This window comes from Tachysurus vachellii, chromosome 12 (genome assembly GCF_030014155.1).
Source record: "Tachysurus vachellii isolate PV-2020 chromosome 12, HZAU_Pvac_v1, whole genome shotgun sequence".
NCBI lineage: Eukaryota > Metazoa > Chordata > Actinopteri > Siluriformes > Bagridae > Tachysurus > Tachysurus vachellii.
The window spans coordinates 7,524,795-7,546,531 of NC_083471.1; the positions used below are offsets into that span (position 1 = coordinate 7,524,795).

Consider the following 21,737-nt stretch of genomic DNA (forward strand, 5'->3'; position numbering starts at 1 on the left):
TCAAAAAACAAAAAGTAATCGTGGTGCTGGTGGTGGTGTGTGTATTTGTGTGTAACTCTGGCTTCTGTACAGATCACTATGGTGGGCGACCTGAAGCACGGCAGGACGGTGCACTCCTTAGCTAGACTGCTAACCCAGTATCGCATCACTCTGCGCTACGTTTCCCCAAAGAACCTCAGCATGCCTCACGAAATCGTAGACTTCGTTGCATCCAAAGGCATTAAGCAGGTAAGCTTGTCTGACCGCCCGAAAGATATTTATCGGTTCGTACTTCTTGTACTGATTGTCTTTTTTTCCTATCAGGAGGAGTTCAGTAGTATTGAAGAGGCTCTTCCTGATACTGACGTCCTTTATATAACACGCATTCAGAAAGAGCGCTTCGCCTCCGATAAAGAGTACAATGCAGTAAGTGCATGAGGGGGGTGGGGGGATGGTAAAGGTATGTGTGTATGAGTGTTGGGGATGTGGGGGTGAGTGTAGGTGAAGGTGTGTGTGGACGAGGGTGTTGGTGGCTGGATAAGTGTGGGGATGAGTAAAGGTCTGTGTACGTGTGTGAGAGTGAGCAAGCGGTTGTGAGTGTGCGAGCGAGTGGGTTTGGAGTGGGGGTGGTTGAGGTGGTGTGAGTGAGAGAGAGTGCGGGTGGGGCCGGGTGAGAGAGTGCGGGTGGGGCCGGGTGAGAGAGTGCGAGTGGGGCCGGGTGAGAGAGTGCGGGTGGGGCCGGGTGAGAGAGTGCGGGTGGGGGCGAGTGAGAGAGTGCGGGTGGGGGCGAGTGAGAGAGAGTGCGGGTGGGGGCGAGTGAGAGAGAGTGCGGGTGGGGGCGAGTGAGAGAGAGTGCGGGTGGGGGCGAGTGAGAGAGAGTGCGGGTGGGGGCGAGTGAGAGAGAGTGCGGGTGGGGGCGAGTGAGAGAGAGTGCGGGTGGGGGCGAGTGAGAGAGAGGGCGGGTGGGGGCGAGTGAGAGAGAGTGCGGGTGGGGGCGAGTGAGAGGGAGTGCGGGTGGGGGCGAGTGAGAGAGAGTGCGGGTGGGGGCGAGTGAGAGAGAGTGCGGGTGGGGGCGAGTGAGAGAGTGCGGGTGGGGGCGAGTGAGAGAGAGTGCGGGTGGGGGCGAGTGAGAGAGTGCGGGTGGGGGCGAGTGAGAGAGAGTGCGGGTGGGGGCGAGTGAGAGAGAGGGCGGGTGAGGGGGTTTGGGTGTGTGAGTGAGGGGGTTAGTGTGGATGTGGGTCAGTGTGTGGATGTGTTCACTGTCTCTGTTGTTTTGTTGTATTTAAAATGTTAAACAAAGTTTTCTGTTGTTTTTTTTCCTCCTTTTTTAGTGCTTCGGGAGGTTTATTTTGACTCCTCATATAATGACAGGAGCCAAGAGGAAAATGGTGGTCATGCATCCACTTCCAAGAGTGAACGAAATTAGGTGACTTAAATACACGGTGGTGTTGTGTAGCACATTCATCCCAACACAACACAACAACAGTATATGATCCTTCACATAAACACTCTAGAAAACCTAATCCTCCTATCAGTGGGTGTTCATTTTAACACCCTTCAGTTTTATTGCTACTGTTCAGAGACATGAGAGACAATTATAGAAAAAAGAAATATTATATTGAGTGAGAATTGAAGTAGAAGTTGTATAAAGTGTAAACTATGTGCCAGAGATATTGATGTCCTTAAAGTATAATCATTTCTGTTCTAAATAAAAGTTCTTTATTTTAGATTTGAGGAGATTTAAAATAAATAAATCGATCGCATGTCTGGAGGGATTTATTTGTGTGCCTGTTATAGAAATGAGGTTGCACATGTGAAATCTAACCAACAGGCGAACATAAAAAGGAATACAAATACGAATGTATAACAAGGAGATATTAAGCTTATCATTAACACAATTAGGGCCATAATTCTGCCTGTATTTGCTGTTATATGAATAATAATGAATCGTGTCTGATTTTTTTTTTGTTCCGTTCTCCAGCGTGGAGGTGGATACGGATCCTCGCGCCGCTTACTTCCGGCAGGCGGAGAACGGGATGTACATCCGGATGGCACTTCTAGCCACGGTGCTCGGGCGCTGAAACATCTTTTAGAGTGAAATCAGGACCTTGACGGTGAATCTGAGTCTTGCTCCTGAAAGAATCCTTTAGTTTATTATTACTTTACTTTAACGATACTTCAGTAGTTAAAATCACAGTCACGATGTTACTTTATCTTCTGTAACTGCTGTACTATTTCTGGAAAAATGAGTAAAAATGCCTAGCGAGTTTAAAAACTTTTCAGGACATGAAAAAGACGTTAAAAGACGTTTTCAGGACATGCAAGTGAGGAGTACGAAGAACACGTTGACTCTATGTAATGAATCTGTAAAAAAGGGTGAGCAGTGGAACAAGGGAAAATATAACTGCTTTATATTTTTTGATAATAAAACTCCTTTTCAGTCTCGCACAGCATTCTTGATTTTTGTGTATTTTTATTTATTTTTTATTTAAAATACATAACTTGCAGTTAACATCATTATTAATATATTAATACATTATTAATACATCATTATTGTACTGAAACACAATGAGGTTTAGTGTCAGAGTGGTGTGTCTGTGTGTGAGAGAGCGAGTCTGTTTGTGTGTGAGAGAGCGTGTTTGTGTGTGTGTGTGTGTGTGTGAGAGAGCGAGTGTGTGTGTGAGAGAAAGGAGAGAGGGTGAGTGTGAGAGATGAGAGAAAGCGAGTGTGTGTGAGAGATGGAGAGAAAGAAAGAGAGAGCACGTGTGAGTGTGTGTGTGAGAGAGAGATAGAAAGAGTGTGAGAGAGAGAGAGATAGATAGTGTTTGTGTGTGAGAGAGTATGTGAGAGTGTGTGGGAGAGATAGAGAGTGTGTGTGTGAGAGAGATAGAGAGAGAAAGAAAGAGAGTGTGTGTGAGCGTGACAGCTCATTGCGTTTATTACGGTCAAAAATCGACCATAAGGTTCTGACCTTGATGCAAAGTCTGGGACCGGTGAGATATTCAATACCGTGTGGGTGATGTCATGTCACGAAGGGAAAATCTATAGAAAAGATTTAAAAATATGTATAAAAATGGATTTGTGGCAGAATATTATGACTTTTGTGTATTATGTATAATATATGTGGTGTGCAGAAGTCTGAGGATGTGGATGAAAGTCCCAGCTTCTGCTCCTCTAAAACTCAGATTAACACTAAAGCATGACTCTTCTTATTGACGTTGAAACTTTATCAATATGATTTTAAATCTGAGATTAAGATGTACAGACCTCTTCTTTTGTGGAAACCAAAAAGAACATTGTATTCCCATTGGGACAAATCCACAAACTAACCCTTTTTTTTCCCCCAGAGAAACTCAATTTCAATTCATCTTCCTGTATAAGCTCATATATTAACACCCGAATGTCCTTAAGGCTGCTATCACACACGTACCAAGACCTTCAAAGTGGCCATAATGTCGTATTCACTACAGTACAAATATCTTCACGTCATGTGGGAGACACGTTTCTCTGTCAATCTATGTGACCGAGTTTAATGCAGTTCATTTCAATAACAATGTTCTGGATAGATGGAAAGCTGGTTCTTGCTTTATTAGCATCAGCTGTGATGACCATTTTTGATCAGTGATTGATCATTTGGAACAGTAGAGATCAGTGATTGGTCATTTGGAACAGTAGAGATCAGTGATTGGTCATTTGGAACAGTAGAGATCAGTGTTTGGTCATTTGGAACAGTAGAGATCAGTGTTTGGTCATTTGGAACAGTAGAGATCAGTGTTTGGTCATTTGGAACAGTAGAGATCAGTGTTTGGTCATTTGGAACAGTAGAGATCAGTGATTGGTCATTTGGAACAGTAGAGATCAGTGATTGGTCATTTGGAACAGTTGAGATCAGTGTTTGGTCATTTGGAACAGTTGAGATCAGTGATTGGTCATTTGGAACAGTTGAGATCAGTGATTGGTCATTTGGAACAGTAGAGATCAGTGTTTGGTCATTTGGAACAGTAGAGATCAGTGTTTGGTCATTTGGAACAGTAGAGATCAGTGATTGGACATTTGGAACAGTAGAGATCAGTGTTTGGACATTTGGAACAGTAGAGATTAGTGACTGGTCATTTGGAACAGTAGAGATCAGTGTTTGGTCATTTGGAACAGTTGAGATCAGTGTTTGGTCATTTGGAACAGTAGAGATCAGTGTTTGGACATTTGGAACAGTAGAGATCAGTGATTGGACATTTGGAACAGTGGTGATAACTGATTTATCATTTGGAACAGTGGTGATCACTGATTGGTCATTTGGAACAGTGGTGATCACTGATTGGTCAATTGGAACAGTAGAGATCAGTGTTTGGTCATTTGGAACAGTTGAGATCAGTGATTGGTCATTTGGAACAGTAGAGATCAGTGATTGGACATTTGGAACAGTAGAGATCAGTGATTGGACATTTGGAACAGTAGAGATCAGTGATTGGACATTTGGAACAGTGGTGATAACTGATTTATCATTTGGAACAGTGGTGATCACTGATTTATCATTTGGAACAGTGGTGATCACTGATTGGTCATTTGGAACAGTGGTGATCACTGATTTATCATTTGGAACAGTGGTGATCACTGATTTATCATTTGGAACAGTGGTGATCACTGATTGGTCATTTGGAACAGTGGTGATCACTGATTGGTCATTTGGAACAGTGGTGATCACTGATTGGTTCCAAGCACACCCTCTCTCAGTAACCGTGACATGAGCTAGGGAGCAGTATGAGGTTCAGGACAGATACTAACGTCTGCTCAGAAACTCGTTAGATTTCTCTACGAGCTCTTTTTTTAATTAAAGTATCTAAAGGTTCTTTTAAAGAAAGTTTATTTGAGTCCTTGCCCTTCGCTCCACGTGACTAGACGCCCGTCCAGTAGGTGTCAGTAATGATCACCTCAGTGGGCTGATAGTACAAAAAAGAAGAAAAACGTGGTAGATGAGGTCTGAATAAAGTGCTTCACTGGTGCTTCATGTCGATTTTATGCAGTAACACGTTAAACTCCGTCAAAGGTAAATACTATTCTTGTTCATGTAAGGTTTAATGTACCGTTTGGGCGGTCGGTTCAGGTAAAGAACTGTGAAGTTATTCAGTTACGTATGTTAGCAGTGTGTAGCCGGTTAGCATTAGCATTAGCTTCAGTCTGGAACATTACAGTCTCTCTCTTACTGCTGCTTCTCCTTTACAGCTGGTTAAAGTCGGAGAAATATATTTACACTAGTCGCTTTATTATGGACGAGAAGTGTAAGCGTTATCACTTTAGCATGTAGCTGTGTGTTCGCCTCAGCTGGTGAGTTCTGGACCGTCGTTAGTGACGTAGTTGACAGTAAGTTAGCGGCTGAGCTAACAGTTCCTGCGCGTGTGAACGGTTCCGGATTCGGATCCTGGTCCGGATAAATCAACTGCACTGCCAGGCAGGTGGGAATGTCCTAAAACCGTGCAGTGTGTAAACGAGTTAGACTTTTTGATCGGTTGAAGTGTTAAACAGGTGAATGTTTACGTGTTCAGGCGTGTTTTGTGACGTCATAACCGTGTATTCTAAATGTGTGTGTGTGTGTTTGTGTTTAGGGATTGCTGCTGCTGCATAATCCACAACCAAGTCTCACAGCTTTTTACTCCTGGCAAATGAAGGAGAATAAGGAGAACACCACTCCTGCCATTCACATAACCAATCTGGACCACATTAAGCCATGCTGGTACTGGGACAAGAAGGACTTGGCGCACACGCCGTCGCAGTCCGAGGGCCTGGACCCGGCCACGGAGGCCCGGTACCGCAGAGAGGGAGCCAGGTTCATATTTGACGTGGGAACGCGACTCGGGTTGTATCCTTCCACCGCTGATGCTTCACTCTCGCTTTACTCTGTAGTAGAAATATACGCCGAGTTCAAAAGTCTTTGGTGGTATTTCTGTTTAACGTGAATCATCTGCTTATTGTCTTCTACAAGCTTCTCACAATCATGTTTGCCCAGTCATTCTGACAGAACTGGTGTTACATTGGTGTCAGGTTGTGGGCCTGAAATTTCTATAGGCTTAGTTGTGTTTACTGGAAGAACCTTCTGGCTGATGTCTTGACATGTTTACCTTTATAATAACTTTATTTCTAGATAATCCCTCTTGCCTCTTGTTGCCGTCTTGTTAAGTGACCGGTGCCCTTTCCAGCACAACATGTCGCCACCACCATGCTTCACACGGAGGATAGAGAAAGTGCTGCACAAGAGATTGAGCTGATTTTCATGGGTACTTTGGTACCTGATGCCTCCAGGACAATCACCAGTTCCTTAGTTGTTGTCTAAAGTCAGACTGTTTGCTTCTTTTTATGAGTTTATTTGCGGCGCCTTCTGAATGTTGCAGTGTCTGTGTGCTCCAAAGTGTTTTAGATTTGTGTACCATTGTCTGGTAATTGCTCTAAAGGAGGAACCGGGCTTGTAGTTGTTTTATGTTATCGAGGATAAAATGGCACTGACCGTAAAGGTAGGCTGTGTTTATCTCCTGATTATGATAACTGACTAATCAGAAGCTTTTAGAAAGTCTTCCATACTGTTTAAAAAGAGTAGAACTAGAATTCTAACATAGTAAATTAAAGCTGCTTCATTTGGATTCATGGAGAACTGAGATTAGCTGTTTTTAGTAATTATTTATTTATTTTATTAGAAGCATTTTTTTTTGTATTTTCTTCCTTGACATCAACTCCTTTATTAGACATTATGACACCTTGGCTACTGGGATCATATACTTCCACCGATTCTACATGTTTCACTCTTTTAAACAGTTTCCAAGATATGTAAGTACACACTTGCTGTTTTGTGTCTTTTTTATTAATCTTTCTCTTCATCTTGGCAAAGTTTTTATATATATATATATATATATTTATATTATATATATATATATATATATATATATATATATATATATATATATATATATATAAAAAAATTTTGCACCCATTCCTATAGTTTATAGGCAATGATGCCCATGATCAGGATTTTTTTTTAAACATGGAAATATTTTGCACACTTACGACTTATTGGCTACTTTGAATTTGGATATAAATTTTAGGTTATTTAACTCTAACTCCTGGCTCTCAGGTTCCTCCAGTTCCGCTGACTTGATGAAACCATAAGAGTTTTTATTCCTGTCCATTTATACAGACAGGATCTTGCCTGGTTCATTTCTGCATGTAATTCACAACAATGATTTATCTGTGCTACAGAGATTCCAGAACGTTCCTAGACTTGGGGAACCGTGCGCTCGGTCGTGACCTTGTTAATCCTAACGCCTCACTATCACTACAGTGTAGTGATGAATTCTGTAGATAGATATGCTGAGCTTCTGTTCGGCTTTTCAGGTGACTGGAGCCTGCTGTCTGTTTCTGGCCGGAAAGGTTGAGGAGACCCCAAAGAAGTGTAAAGACATCATCAAAACGGCTCGCAGTCTGCTGAACGACGTGCAGTTTGCTCAGTTTGGAGACGATCCGAAGGTGAGCAGATGAGAGGGTTTGTAGGGTGAAGAGCATCAAGGGCATGATTTTTTTTTTTTTTTTTTTTTTTAAGGGCGTGTGCGTCTGATTAAAAACCAGAAAATGTATAGAAAATACTTAGACTTCGTCTCTTTTTTTTTTTTTTTTTTATTTTTTTTTTTTTTTTCTTTTTAAGATCGCTTTGACTTTAATATTTATTTATTTCTTATGTTTGTCTATTGATCATTTATGCATGTTTCCAGCATCATGTGAGTTATGGTTGAGTGATGATTGATCTTTCTCCACAGGAGGAAGTGATGGTGTTGGAGAGAATATTACTCCAGACAATCAAGTTTGACTTGCAGGTGGAACATCCATATCAGTTTCTTCTGCGTTATGCCAAACAGCTGAAAGGTGCGCTTGTTGTTTTCTTTAAATTATTTTTTTTTTTTTTAAAAAAAAGTCATTTATGGTGTGTTCTGATCATTTGAGAGTTTCATGCAATTTTGTGTGTTTTCAGGTGACAAAAATAAAGTGCAGAAGTTGGTGCAGATGGCCTGGACGTTTGTGAACGATAGGTGAGCATTATTTAACTTGAAATATCCCAAAGCCTTTTATTTAGTAAAGGAAAACTCCACTGTGAAGCATATTATATACATGATATGTCCAAAAGTATGTGCACCTCAGACCATCACACCCCATATGTGGTTCTTCACCAAACTGCTGGAAGCACAGAAGCACCTGTAGGAACTATCTGTAGGCTGCAGTGTTACATTTTCTCTTCAGTTGAGCTACAAACCCTGCTCCAGCATGACAATGTCCTTGTGCACAAAGCAGCTTCATGAAGGATGGAGTGAAGAACTCCAGTTCCAGTTCATCTTGAGTCAGGGCTCAACTCAAGGGCAGGACACTAGAGTCTCCTCAACATCCCAGCATCAGTGTCTGATCTCACTAATGCTGAATGGGGGAAAAAAAACGGTCATGATCCAACATCTAGTGGAGAACCTTCACTAAAATAAGAGCACTTTTGTTATAACAGCAAATCTGGATGTTCAACATGGACATGAGAGTGTGATGGTCAGGGGTGCACATACTTTTGGCCATGCAGTGTTGGTTTATTATGTAATGTTTGATGTGTTTAGCAATGACTTTGTTGGGCAGTTTTTTTGGGCCGACACGCTGCACAAGAAATATCGTATGTCGTTTCCGATCACGTATTTTTCAGGGTGGATTTTCCTGTAAGAAGTGTGTGAAAGGATCTTGAGAGGAAACGACTGCAGTAATAATTGAGAGACAGACCCATTTGTGCTTAATGGAACATGTTGATTAGGTAGAAATAAATTTATCCTGGAGTATTGTGTTCAAAGTTAGGAATGCAAAAAAACAACACACACGCCGTAATTCCCGCCTTTTGAGGACCGCAGAATTCTAATCAGGTACTTTATCCTGGTGCGAGTGATGATTGATTAATCCTGTTCCATTTTGTCTCTTCAGCCTCTGCACCATGCTTTCACTTCAGTGGGAGCCCGAGATCATAGCTGTTGCTGTCATGTACTTGGCTGGACGCCTGTGTAAGTTTGATATCCAAGAGTGGACATCCAAGCAGTCGTCTCGCCGATGGTGGGAGCAGTTTGTACAAGACGTCCCTGTGGAGCTGCTGGAGGGTAGGAACCTTTTTTAGGGAAGGAAGGGTAGAAACTTTTCCTTTTGTGACTGTGCTGGTCACCTGACAGGTATTCCATGAAGCTAAGAGAATTCAATAGGAGTTTTTTTTTTTTCCTTTTCATTTTAGACATATATATCTGATGCAGTACACAGTGAAATGAAACCCCGTTCCTCCTGGATCCCTGGTGCTACATAAAGATACTGAGCTACATAAGAACAAAGAACTTAAGGGCTAAAGAGTTAAAAAGACGACGAACCAATTGACATGGACCTTGACTAAGCTCGGGACTCGAGAAATTATTTTATCACGCGCAGCTGAATTTCGTTTTGTGACGCAAGTTTTTAGTGACGCAAGTTTTCAGTCAGCGGCGCTCTGTTACCATGGCAATACATTCTTGATTAAGCAATTGTGATCTTGCTTTTATACAAATGTTCCATAAACAAGAAACTTAATATAGAGTAACTGCGTCATTTACAGGCAAATTATGACCAGATATTTTCATTTTGTTTGTAATTTTTTTTTGGCTCCGTCGATGGAAGTGGTTCAGAAAAAGCCAAAAACACAAGAGTGCTGCCATGGTAACACGCAGACTGACTGACGGCCTGTAGTAAGGCTGCAGAACAGGGCTTCTTTACAAACATGACTTCATCCGTCTCCTGATTTAATTTAACCTCCTGCAGGCTTTCTGGAAAACTTTCTGTTCTCTGTCTGATGTAAGCAAGCTGTGTTACACTCTTTCAAACAATAATGGCTTTCCCAAATCCAGAAACATTCATTTAGGATCAAGTCATAAAATATGAGAGTTTATCAGGTCTTTCTGTCTGCACGGTTGCCAGTGTAATACCTACTGTACATTATATTTTAAATAATGCTTATGCACTAAAATCCTAAGAAAAATATATCCACCTTTTTTTCCTTTTTTTTTTTTTTTAATTATTTATAAAAAATAAAAAATCTTGGACTAGTTTCGGGTCGGGGATTTTGCTGAAGCCTGGCGACCTTAAAATGTTTGTTGTAAATCTTTCCCATTTTATTAAAACAATTTTATAACCTCTGTATAATTGGGAGATTTCTAAACATTACATTTTTGAACCAATAGTAACGGTTAGAACATTAGTGTTGTCACATTAAATATTGCTCCTAAGACCTTCTAATTTTCTATCAGTATAATCGTGACCTTATCTGATCTTTTCTTTTTCTTTTTCTTTTTCTTTCTCCCTCTTCAGACATCTGCCATCAAATCCTGGACCTGTACTCACAGGGCAAGCAGCCGATTCCACAGCAGCCACAGATGCAGGAGAAAGACAAGCCCCAGCCTTCTCCTACAAGTCTGATCAGTCAACCCGTAGGAAACCCTGTAGCTCCACCACCATCCAAGAAGAGCTCTCCTCAGGCCAGCCCGCCGCGTCAGCTAAAACGGCAACACGTGAGGCGCCACGTTTGGTCGTTTTATCTGCTAGATTGCATCTGATGCTAGGTTTCTACGCTAACCAGATACCACAGTGTTCACACAGGAGCTTGAAATGCTTAAAATTGTTAGCGGTTTGAAATGCATGCAAAACAAAAAATTGGCATGCCTGAAAGTACATTTTCTTGTGCAAATTAAATTGCTCCGCACGGTGAAACGAGTTTAATCATAACTGGTGAAGCAATAAACCTAACCGAGGTCTTGTTTTGGTGGATAACGTGCCAGGATGTGGGCTCATTAAGGACAATTTTTAAAAAACAGTTCATTGTTTCTTATAGTTTACGTGACTAGGCGTTCTTCGTGGCTCACGGAGAGAAGGGTGTTGGGGGCTTCGTAGGCAATGGAGGGAGTGTAACAATGGTTTAGTGTGGGAAAAGATCAGGAGGTTAAGAACAAGTTGTTTTGCTCTGTGGGCAGAAATGACTACAGACTTTGTCCACATTGTCATAAAAATATGAGGGAATGTCTGAAGGTGTGGTGTCGGAATAGAAAGAGGAGTGAAAGACTGGCAGATGTTTTATTTATTTATTTACTTTTTTAACCTGTTAATCATAGTCATTGTTGAAGTCACCAGTGTTCAGGAGCAGTCTGGTTCTTTTGTAAACGGGAGCTTTTAGATAAAAAAACAAAAATCCTAACAGATCTGTTTCCACTAATTAGCAATATTACTCTATAACAAACATTTAACCTCCTGGAATATCATAGCAACCAACTAGCAACACCCTAGCAACCACACGCCGTTGGATTTGTGAAACCACGTACCTTAATATATTTACATATTCTTCTTTTACTCATAAGGAAATATCCTCACTAACGTTTGTCAGATTCCCTAACCACCGCATCGTGTCCCGTTCGAACTTATTGAAAGCCGTCTGCCGTTTTTATTGGCCGCAGAAGACAATTTTACCACACGAACGTTGTTAATGCGTGTTTGTAATGTTTTAATGTGTGTTTTTTGTTTTAGCCTTCTCCAAAAGAAGAGCCCAAAGCTCCTACAGGTAAGGACACACGATTTGTAGAAATGTACAGATGTACAGTTTGTTGTTTTTTAAAAAAATATTAATGGGTGGTGTTTGTTGTTTTCCCTCCATAGAACAAGTCGGTGCTAAAATACCACGACTGGAGAGCCCGATGCCTCCTCTACCAGTTAGCCAGCCTCCAGGTAAAAGTCTATTACTCTTCCTTCCATACTGCTTTCTTCTGGGCTTGAGCTTATGGAAGTGTTGGCTTTGTTTACTACTACTACTGTTGTTGTTGTTGTTGTTAATTGTAATAAAACACAACCTCTCTCTCCCTCTCTCTCTCTCTCTCTCTCTCTCTCTCTCTCTCTCTCTCTCCATTTTACACTGACTTTAGATCGCAAACCGCCGCCCTCAGCCCCGGCCCCACCCACAGAAGCAGAACCAGCAGCTTCCACTGATTCGGACTTACCAAAGGCTCCACCTCCACCCCATGGAGCTCCGCCCCCTCTGCCTCACCGTCCCCCTCCCCCACCACCCTCCAGCTACATAATGGGCATGTCCACAACCAGCTCGTACATGTCCAGCGAGGGATATCAGAGCCTGCAGTCCTTGATGAAGACAGACACACCATCCTACCCACATTTGCCCCCGTCTTACGGGATGCCTTACCCTCCGCATGTTTACCCGCCTCCCAGTGCCCCTCCACCAGGCCCACCACCACCTCCACCTGCATCTTACCCTCCTCCTAACCTTCCTCCACCCACTCCAGCCTACCCACCTCCGGGCTACAACCACAGCTACCCACCGCCTCCTCCACCGCGCATGCCACCCCCGGGCATGGCTCTACCTGCAGGATATCCACCTCCACCAGGGCAACAACAAGTGCCCATGCCACCTGTCATGCCACCGGTGGCAAGCATGAACCGTGGAGCCTGGATGAGATGAAAAAAGCCAAACAAAAACAATGTGTCATAGGCAATATGTGTAGCTGGGCGTGTGTTTAGAGTGGTGTAGTTCTAAATAACTTGTGTTGTCTCAGGAAGAACAATCTGTCATCAGTCTGACCTGCATGGTCAAAACCATTTTGTATACATTTCCTCATGAACATCCAGAGGTTTTACGGCCATATATTAAGTTAACCATCATAATTCTAGAGCATCTGATTCTTTAACGGTGTGTAACTGCCACGCCTCCTCGGACAGGCTCTGAATCCACTGAGAACATCATCATATTACAATTGTATATCAGATATGAAATTGGTATTAGGTTAGCTTTAAAGGCTAGCTTTAGCAGTCTACCCGAGTGTATCACATGTACCTCAGTTCTCTCAGGATGGATTTAACCAGTGGGATCTGACTACTGAGATTCATTCTGACAGCATCACACCTGTCCTGTGATTTATTTCTTGGCAGAAAGTATTTCTTGTTCAGAATCGTCCATCATTCTAAACATACAATCATCGAAAAATAGTTTTGGTCCGTCTGAGAACTTGTTTTTTTTTTTTTTTTCCTCACACCCTTTTGTGCCGATTTTGCGATGAGCTACAGTCAAACGTGACGGATTCCCAGTCGTCTCAGCAGAACCGTCGACGCAGGACGAGCGAGCGTATTGTGTAAATACTTTTCATGACTAGATCTTAACTTGGAGTCTTGTAGCTGATAAATCTGCAGTGCGTATATTGTATACGGCAGATTCGGGATTTATTTGGTGTAATAAAAGTCCTTTTCCACCACAAATTGATTCTTGCTGTTTATTAGTTGTTTACAGAAGTTTCTACATGTTCATGTGGATATGCTGATAAATCACAGATAAATCACAGACCTTCATACCTGGCTCAGCTGATCTGCAATCAGAGACGTCCAGAAAACTCCATAAAAGGCAGCGCTCGCAGAGCAGACGGCACAAAATGACTAGGTTGAAATGGAAAAAATCCTCAGTGGCAGAAGTGGAAATCTACTTTTAATAATTAAAATAATATTTACAGCATAATCAGCAGAGTCACAGCACCTGCAAATAGCTGCAGCGACTCGAACAGAATTTAGTTTAAGATTGATAAAAATAATGCTTAATGAGCCAAGCAATGGCTGAACGGAAAAGTATTATGGTTTACTCAAAAATAAAATGGTTTACTTTGTAATCTGTATCTTAAGATCTTCGCAAATCAACCAAGACCTAGGATTTTGGGATCACCTACATAAAACCGGTTAAAAAATATTTCCAGAACAATATGGATGATGCACATCAGTCAATCCTAATAGGATGGAGCTTCATTTACTCAAAGAAAGTTTGCACAAAATTTGTCTGCAAAAACACAAAGTTACGTTTAAATCCGTATAAATAACTGTTTCTTAGGATCAAATCTGATTTGCACAAACAAACAAAAAATATGCAATGGAAATTCAATGCAATGGCCTAATTTACAAACTGGAGACATAAAAAATCCCTTTTGAAACATTATGTAAACACTAAGCTATCCAAACTGAGTATGAAATATAGTTTTATCTCATTTTTTTCCCTTAACCATTAAAAATTTGCCTTTTGGACTAATGAACGAAAAGAATTTTTACCACATATTCAGAAATTTGGTATCATTTAGGTTTCATCTTCATCTCAACTTGGAAAATTATACTTTTTTTTTTTTTCCACCCTAGTAACCAAAAATATTGGAACAAGTGACTGACAGATTTACATGTTACCCAGGTGTGTCCTGGTACAGCGACTGTTTAAACAACGAACAGCTCTGAATGTTTACTTTTGGTTTGAGACCCTGGCTGTTTTGTCTGTGAAGTTGTGCAACGGTTGTTGAAAAGGATTAACCGACTTGACCTGAGAGCTGAGAAAGGAGAAAAGGAAAACAACAGTGGATGATAAACATTGTGCAAGCTGTGAATAAAAAAATGCAAGAGTCAGCGAAATCACCGACAACCTCACAGGAAAAGGTGAAGGTCTCGCAATCCACCGACTGAAGAATACTTCCAGAGCAGAACTTTGGAGGCCATAACACAAGATTCAAACCTCTCATCATCAGTAAGAATCAGATACACAGAGATGAGCTACAAAAGCTCTGGATCTAAGAGGAACTTCCACCAAAGTGTGGAAAAAAGAAAGGATCTGCTCATGGTCCAAAATGATTTGAGCTCATCTGTGAAACATGGTGGTGGTAGTGTGGCAGCTCGGGCTTTTTAACAATTGTTTTAAAAAATGAAATTATGATTCCTGCACATTTCGGTTCTCTTTTATAATTTCCTTATTTCTCCCATGAACAAAAATATATTAGAACTGAACTTCAAAATGTCACAAATTGAATCTACACATTTACAAAACTAAAATGAGCAAATCACAATTTTTACTGCTGAATTTACACAGAGATTTTTTGTTAAAGTTGTGCAGTATCTTGTGATGTAGCTACAGTAAAGTTCGGAAGAAACGTTTGCTAAAGTTAATTTGCTAAAGCATTTTGATATCAAAATATTTTTGAACATAATTCAACTGCTTATTAGGCTAGGTTTAGATTTTGTTTGCTGTTTGTCAGCCTGTTGGCTGCTCGACTAAACATTTTCTAAACATTTCTTTTGTTACATTACTGTATGAATATCATTTCTGTAGCTCTGAGTATGACAGTATATTTGTTTCCACAGTGTCCAATATCACACAAATAATAAAAAAAAAAAATTCATCTCTAACTTACTATTATTACTCTTATTCTTGTTGCAGTTATTGTAAATTATACAGTAAGTTTCCTTAAATCTTCCATTTCTAATCAATTTCCACACATAAGTCATGGCCTAAAGGTTAGAGAGTCTTAACCCTAAGGTTGTGGGTTCGAGTCTCGGGCCGGCAATACCACGACTGAGGTGCCCTTGAGCAAGGCACCGAACCCCCCCAACTGCTCCCCCGATTCAGACCTACGTAGTTCCGATGTTCTACTGTGGTCCGGAAATGTGGCCTTTCTTTTCAATCCTATGGCTTTGGGGAGATTTCTGATTTTTTTTTTTTTTCATTTCTCTGGGATTGATTGAAATCGAGTTAAATAAAACTTCAATTCAATTCAATTTCATTTTATTTTATTCATATAGCGCTGGTCACAACGAACATCGTCTGAAATCACAGGTGACTGTGGTGAGGAAGAAACCCCTAGACTGAGCTAGACTGAAAAGACACAAAAATTTACTCAAGCTGACAAAAAAATTGTGTTTTTTTTTATTATATAAACAACAGATGAATTTATCCAACGTATCCAATAAATAAATAACGTCTTACTATTCAAGCGGTGGACTATTTCTATTTCTAAGCACTATTTATTATATTATAATAAACCAAGTCTCAGATGATTAAACCTATTTCTAGACATTTCTAGACAGTAAACCATTTCTAGGCTTTAAAATTGTGAGTGGATTATTTTGCTTCTTTCTAGAAATGAACGCATGAAATAAAGGGACATAGCCTAGTGGTTAAGGTGTTGGACTACTGATCGGAAGGTCATGAGTTCAAATCCCAGGGCTGCCACTGCTGGGCCCCTATTGCTCAGGTGAATAAAGTGAAATAAAACTGTAAGTCACTCAGGATAAGGGACTCTGCTAAATGCCTGTAATGTAAATGTAGAAATGAACACAAACAGTTAGTTAATAATCTGCCAACCAAACAAGTAAAAATAAAACTCAGGAATACTGAACTGTGTCTAGAAATACATTTCATTTGGTTTATTCTCATCTTATAAAAAGAAATAGTAGAGACGTCTGACTACATTCGAGATATTTTAATCTGCTAAGACGTCGTTTCCGGCGGTGTAATGAATGAGAAAGCTCTGAATCATATTCTCTTGAAGTACACAAGAGGAATGTGTAACTTTAAATTTTATTACAATGGAGAAAAAGAGGCACTGATGCACCCGTCATCTTGTGCTCATCAGTAGTATGTACATCCCTGTGTGACATCACTTAAAGGTCAAATGATTCAGAATCATAATCACATTGGTTTTAGCAGTCGGAGATGCTTCAGTATCTCCAGTGAAAAATCAAGTCATAGAGTCACTTAATCAGAGCAGCTGCAGATCCTTCTCTCAGATGATGTCACCATGACGGCAGTGCACTAGTTACACAATGGAGCTCAGAGAAACAGATGGTTATGTGCTTCCGGCATGACACAGGGATTATTAACGACTAGGGATTATTAACGACTAGGCATTATTAATGATTAGGGATTATTAACTATTAAGTATTATTAGTGATTAGTTATTGTTAACAATTTGGGATTATTAATGATTGGGGATTATTACTGATAATCTGAATAATTTAAAGAACATAAAAAGAAGCCTGGTGAAAATTAGGAGTTCCTTCTGTAGTCACTTGAGACCAGTGTGTATGTCTGAACAAAAATGTGATTAAATAATAAAGCAAAAAAACAGCAGGCAATCCTTTATTTTGTCACATATACACAGAGAGAAATTCTTTCTTCTCGTATCCCAACTATTTGGAGGTTGGGGTAAGAGCACAGGGTCAGCCATGATACAACGCCCCTGGAGCAGCAAGGGTTAAGGGCCTTGCTCAAGGGCCCAACAGTGGCAACGCTGCCGCTTCAACCCCAATCCTCAACCCAGAGCTTTAACCACTTAAACCACCACTGCACAAGTAACACTCAGCATTTATTCAGTCACAATCTGTCAGTTTAACAAGGTCCAAATCTGACTGGCGACAGTAACTATGCATAATGTAGCTGTGGATTAACTGCTCTGTGGGAAATTTATTTAGTTCGAAAGTTAAAAATAAATGTCACTTACTTTGAGGTTACAATTTTCACTGCAATTAGAGGAACATAATAATCGCCTTCTGTAAGAAAATACACACAAAAAATGCTTTTAGGAATGTGTGCGCATATGTGTGTGTATGTTTGTGTGTGTGTCTGTGTGTATGTGTGTGTGTATATGTATGTGTGTGCGTGTGCGTGTGTTTGTGTGTGTGCTTGTGTATGTGTGTGTGTGCATGTGTGTATGTGTGTGTGTTTGTGTTTGTGTGTGTGTGTGTGTGTGTTTGTGTGTATGTCTGTGTGTTTGTGTGTGTGTGTGATTGTGTATGTGTGTGTGCATGTGTGTGTATGTGTGTGTGTTTGTGTGTGTGTGTGTTTGTGTGTGTGTGTGTGTGTTTGTGTGTGTGGTGGTAAACTATGCTGTCTTATTGTTCAGACACAGGACCACTGGTGAACAGGATATGTGGTTAAACGTTGTGGCTTAATGACCGCTGACCTTAAGTGAATTTATGAGTCTGTTTGTGTGCACAGGGGAAAGACAGAATCTGTTTTCAGCTTGCGTGTCACACTTAATCTCTTTAAATCCTTAAATAATTGAATGAAATTAATTAATAAGGAGCACATCTACATGAACACGGTACTTGCCAGCAATAGTATGATTTCCAAAAATATCTATAATTTTTTTTTTACCAACATGTCTATATTAATGTGATCCATGATAATGATAAAGTCATTCACTATATAAGCATTTCAATTCATCTTGTGTAATGACTGTGTAGAATATTTAAATACAGGACTGAAATAGATGTAGAAAATGTTTAGGATCCTTTACAAATGCTGGCAAATGATTGATTATTACAAATTATTAATTAACAAAAAAATGAACAAGTCCTCTCACTCACTCACTTCTACCGCTTATCCGAACTACCTCGGGTCACGGGGAGCCTGTGCCTATCTCAGGCGTCATTGGGCATCAAGGCAGGATACACCCTGGACGGAGTGCCAACCCATCGCAGGGCACACACACTCACACACTACGGACAATTTTCCAGAGATGCCAATCAACCTACCATGCATGTCTTTGGACCGGGGGAGGAAACCCCCGAAGGCACGGGTGAGAACATGCAAACTCCACACACACACAAGACGGAGCCGGGAATCGAACCCCGAAATCTGGAGGTGTGAGGCGAACGTGCTAACCACTAAGCCACCGTGCCCCCTAAAATGAACAAGTTACAAAGCAAAAACACAGTTCAGATACACAGGCAAACTAACTATAAGATCACATAAACCAAGAGGAGTGTTACTGAGACTCCTGATGAGAAGAGGATAAGTAAAATTAGAGGAAAAAGAATGATTTTTCCTGTTTTGTTGTGTCCGTGTTGATCGTTGAACGTTTTTGTCGATGTCTCACTCCACAATGGTGTTAATATGAAGCTCATATAAAAACTAGACCTTCGATTCTTCGGGGTTTTTCACTAGAATACTAGAGGTGATAGATTCATAGAAAAGTTCCAGAAAAAACAAAAAAAGGTTATTTTTTTTCTTCACACAAATGTTTGTATCTTCAAAGTAAATATTGATATCAAACCCATTTCTGTTCTATGAGATGCTCCAAGTGTTTGTTCATCTAAAACGCAGCTCGGATTTGATCTTCAACACTAAAATTCAGTGTAAGGTTTTCAACAGTGAAAAAAAAAAACTCACACTGAATGACAACAGAGTCCTGACACAATTTAGATCAGCCTCAGAGACAGAACATCATTCGTTCGTTTTTACTGACTGAAAACGTCCCAGAAGTCCATCTCCGTTCCGCCGGGGCAGAATGAAAAGCCAGCGTAGTGGTAAAAATGGGTAAAGTGCACAGGCTCTGAATAATAAGCATTTACTTTATAATATTAGACTAAAAGTCACATTATTTTTATTTTTTATTTGATCTTCTTTTATAATTATGCCTGTTAATGTAAGGACTTTAATAATAAACTCCCACAAACATCAGAAAGAACCGACAGCGTTATCAAAGGATGGATACAAAAGAATCGTTTATTACATTTTTAATGAGTATTTTTGTAATATTCTACAGTTTATATAAATATTATGGACATTTTCTTATAGTCTTCTGTATTTGAATGTACAGGCGTTTAAATAAAATTATAAACGCGTACATCACAGGTCACAGCTGAATATCTGCATAGCTTACTTAGAATAAATATTTAAGCTAAAACTTTCTCTTCATTTCTACAGGGAAACATTCATTTTTTTGTCTTAATAATTAGTCCTGGTATATTTCTGCAAGTGTTCATGTAAAATGTAGCGGTAAAGACCCTGATCTTTTTTTTAAGTGTTTGTGATAGATGATTTTTTGACATATTTTTCTGCAGTGACTTGCTGTAACACATGTACATCCTTGCTGTGGCTTTTGTCTGTCGTAATTTTCCCACAGCGCTTCTTCTGGTGATGGATGACACAAACCGTCAGAAAAATGACCATGACAGCGCACACAATTATTGCAATAATACCTCCAGCTAGGATGAACGAAGCTGTCTCGATTGCAGGAGACACGCTTGTAGGTGTAACCATGCTAACAGACTTTGGTGTGCTGAATCCTTTTGTTTTGACACAAGATATACTACCGCTGAGATGAAATCCTTCTTTACATGAACAGGTAAATCCTCCAGGAATATTTGTGCAATTGTGATCACAAAGTGATGCGTCACAATCGTCTATATCAGTGCAAAATAAACCATCTCCCCGTTCTTCTAGAATGAAGCCAACCGGGCACTCGCACTGATAAGGATTGTTAATGTCACATTCTACAGCTGGACATTCCCACAGCGGACAGTACAGGGTACATTTGTGTCTGTCCTCTGAAGACACTCTGTATCCTTCTGAGCATTCACAATGATAACTACCTATGATGTTATTGCATGTATGTTCACATGGTCCAGAAAAACATTCGTCATCATCTTCACACGTGTCATTTTCCATACTGAAGCCATTCTTACAGCGACACTCGTATCCCCCGGCCGTGTCGACACAGTAGGAGTTTTTGTCTGGACACAGATTTTTATTCTTACAGTTATCAATATTCTTGCAGGTCTTTCCATCCTCCAGAAGTTCATATCCACTACGACACTGACAAACAGAACGATCTCCCTTCACTACACACTCTTGAGAACAATTTGCTCGTACACACGGGTCACCGTGTGCCATGCAACGGACTGCGTTACTTTCAAGTTTATAACCTGGAAGGCAGGTGCAAATAAAGGAATCGTTCCACTTTTTACAATCATGCTCACAACCTCCTTTAAAAACTTCACAATTCCATGGTGCTTTAAGCCATTGACCTTCGAAACAGATGAATTTTGTTCCCAGATGTTTCTCTGTTGCGTTGCTCCCGGTGGGCACTTCTAGCAGATCCTCTCTGGCAAATCCAAAAGGAGTTTCATACAAAACTGGTGAATTGGATGAAAGCTGCCTGCACTTTTCGGTGTTTTTGTACTCGCACAAATATCCGTCAACTACCTGATGACAGAGTCTTTCTGTCCATTTGGGATCATCTTTAGAGAGCGACACACATGTCTTCGAGCAGACATCTTCGTGTTTTTTCCAGTTTGTGAAATTGGTTGCTTCGTCTCCGGTTATCCATGTGTATCCTTTCAGATCATGGGTTGATTTTGAGCAGAAGTCATTCATGTACCTTAAACCAATCCAAAAGTCTCCAGTATGTCCAGTTAACACATCTGAAACGACATGGTTTGCTGCCATTGTTCGTATAGTCATTAAATTACCTCCTTTACCTTTACAGGACATTTGTGCTGAATTAAAATCCACAAGATCTGTATGGACAGTAATGCAATAGTCATCCACGCAGTTGCCGTGATTTGGCTTTCTCCCGTGGACTCTGAGGAGCACGAGCGCCATTACCACTCCTAGAAAATGCTTCATTCCTTCTAACACTAATGCTGCCGTTCAGATATACAGAGGTTTTATCTCTTTTACCAGATGTTATGTCGTGCTGCTCACGGCTCCGATGGCTCTTGCACTGCTGTAGTGGTTAAGGAAAGGGGAGGAAGTGGAGTTTTGTTTCCTGGCGCAGCTCCCGGTCCGTCGACGCACTTATCCACATGCAACAGCTGCAGGCGGTACTGCAGGAGGCAGGCTGTAGTATATCCACAAGATTTATTTCACTTATCCTTCCAACAAACAGCCTTGAAATGTGATATTTGGTTATGTGTTTACAGAAATAGACATGAACGTAAAGAGCTTGTAACAGAGACCCCATGACACCCTGCCCCTGAAAAGCTTAGTCCAAGAAAGGATCTTTTTATTTATTTATTTATTTATTTATTGTTTTTTATTATTATCTTATTTATAGGTTAAACATAATTCTAGTTTATAGATCCATGTCAGATTTAGAGGTACATACAAA

At 40.5% G+C, this 21,737-nt stretch overlaps 3 protein-coding genes across 3 annotated transcripts in view; 2 read left to right on the forward strand and 1 right to left on the reverse strand.

Annotated features, from left to right (window-relative positions):
- cad (carbamoyl-phosphate synthetase 2, aspartate transcarbamylase, and dihydroorotase) overlaps window positions 1–2,427 on the forward strand; it is a 32,777-nt gene extending 30,350 nt beyond the window's left edge. The window contains exons 40-43 of the mRNA XM_060882712.1: window positions 73–228; window positions 304–405; window positions 1,311–1,405; window positions 1,961–2,427. Of these exons, the coding sequence (XP_060738695.1) occupies window positions 73–228; window positions 304–405; window positions 1,311–1,405; window positions 1,961–2,060 (453 nt within the window). The 3' untranslated portion in view covers window positions 2,061–2,427. The remainder of the gene's footprint in view (window positions 1–72; window positions 229–303; window positions 406–1,310; window positions 1,406–1,960) is intronic.
- Window positions 2,428–4,884: 2,457 nt separating this feature from the next.
- ccnk (cyclin K) lies at window positions 4,885–13,299 on the forward strand. The gene is made up of 11 exons (XM_060883754.1): window positions 4,885–5,023; window positions 5,580–5,833; window positions 6,711–6,792; window positions 7,357–7,488; window positions 7,776–7,881; window positions 7,988–8,045; window positions 8,962–9,131; window positions 10,360–10,559; window positions 11,566–11,599; window positions 11,695–11,763; window positions 11,958–13,299. The coding sequence occupies exons 2-11, from the start codon at window positions 5,637–5,639 to the stop codon at window positions 12,506–12,508; spliced, it is 1,599 nt and encodes a 532-aa protein (XP_060739737.1). The 5' UTR covers window positions 4,885–5,023; window positions 5,580–5,636; the 3' UTR covers window positions 12,509–13,299.
- Window positions 13,300–19,330: 6,031 nt separating this feature from the next.
- thbd (thrombomodulin) lies at window positions 19,331–21,371 on the reverse strand. The gene has a single exon (XM_060883101.1). The coding sequence runs from the start codon at window positions 21,251–21,253 to the stop codon at window positions 19,643–19,645; it is 1,611 nt and encodes a 536-aa protein (XP_060739084.1). The 5' UTR covers window positions 21,254–21,371; the 3' UTR covers window positions 19,331–19,642.
- Window positions 21,372–21,737: the final 366 nt, after the last annotated feature.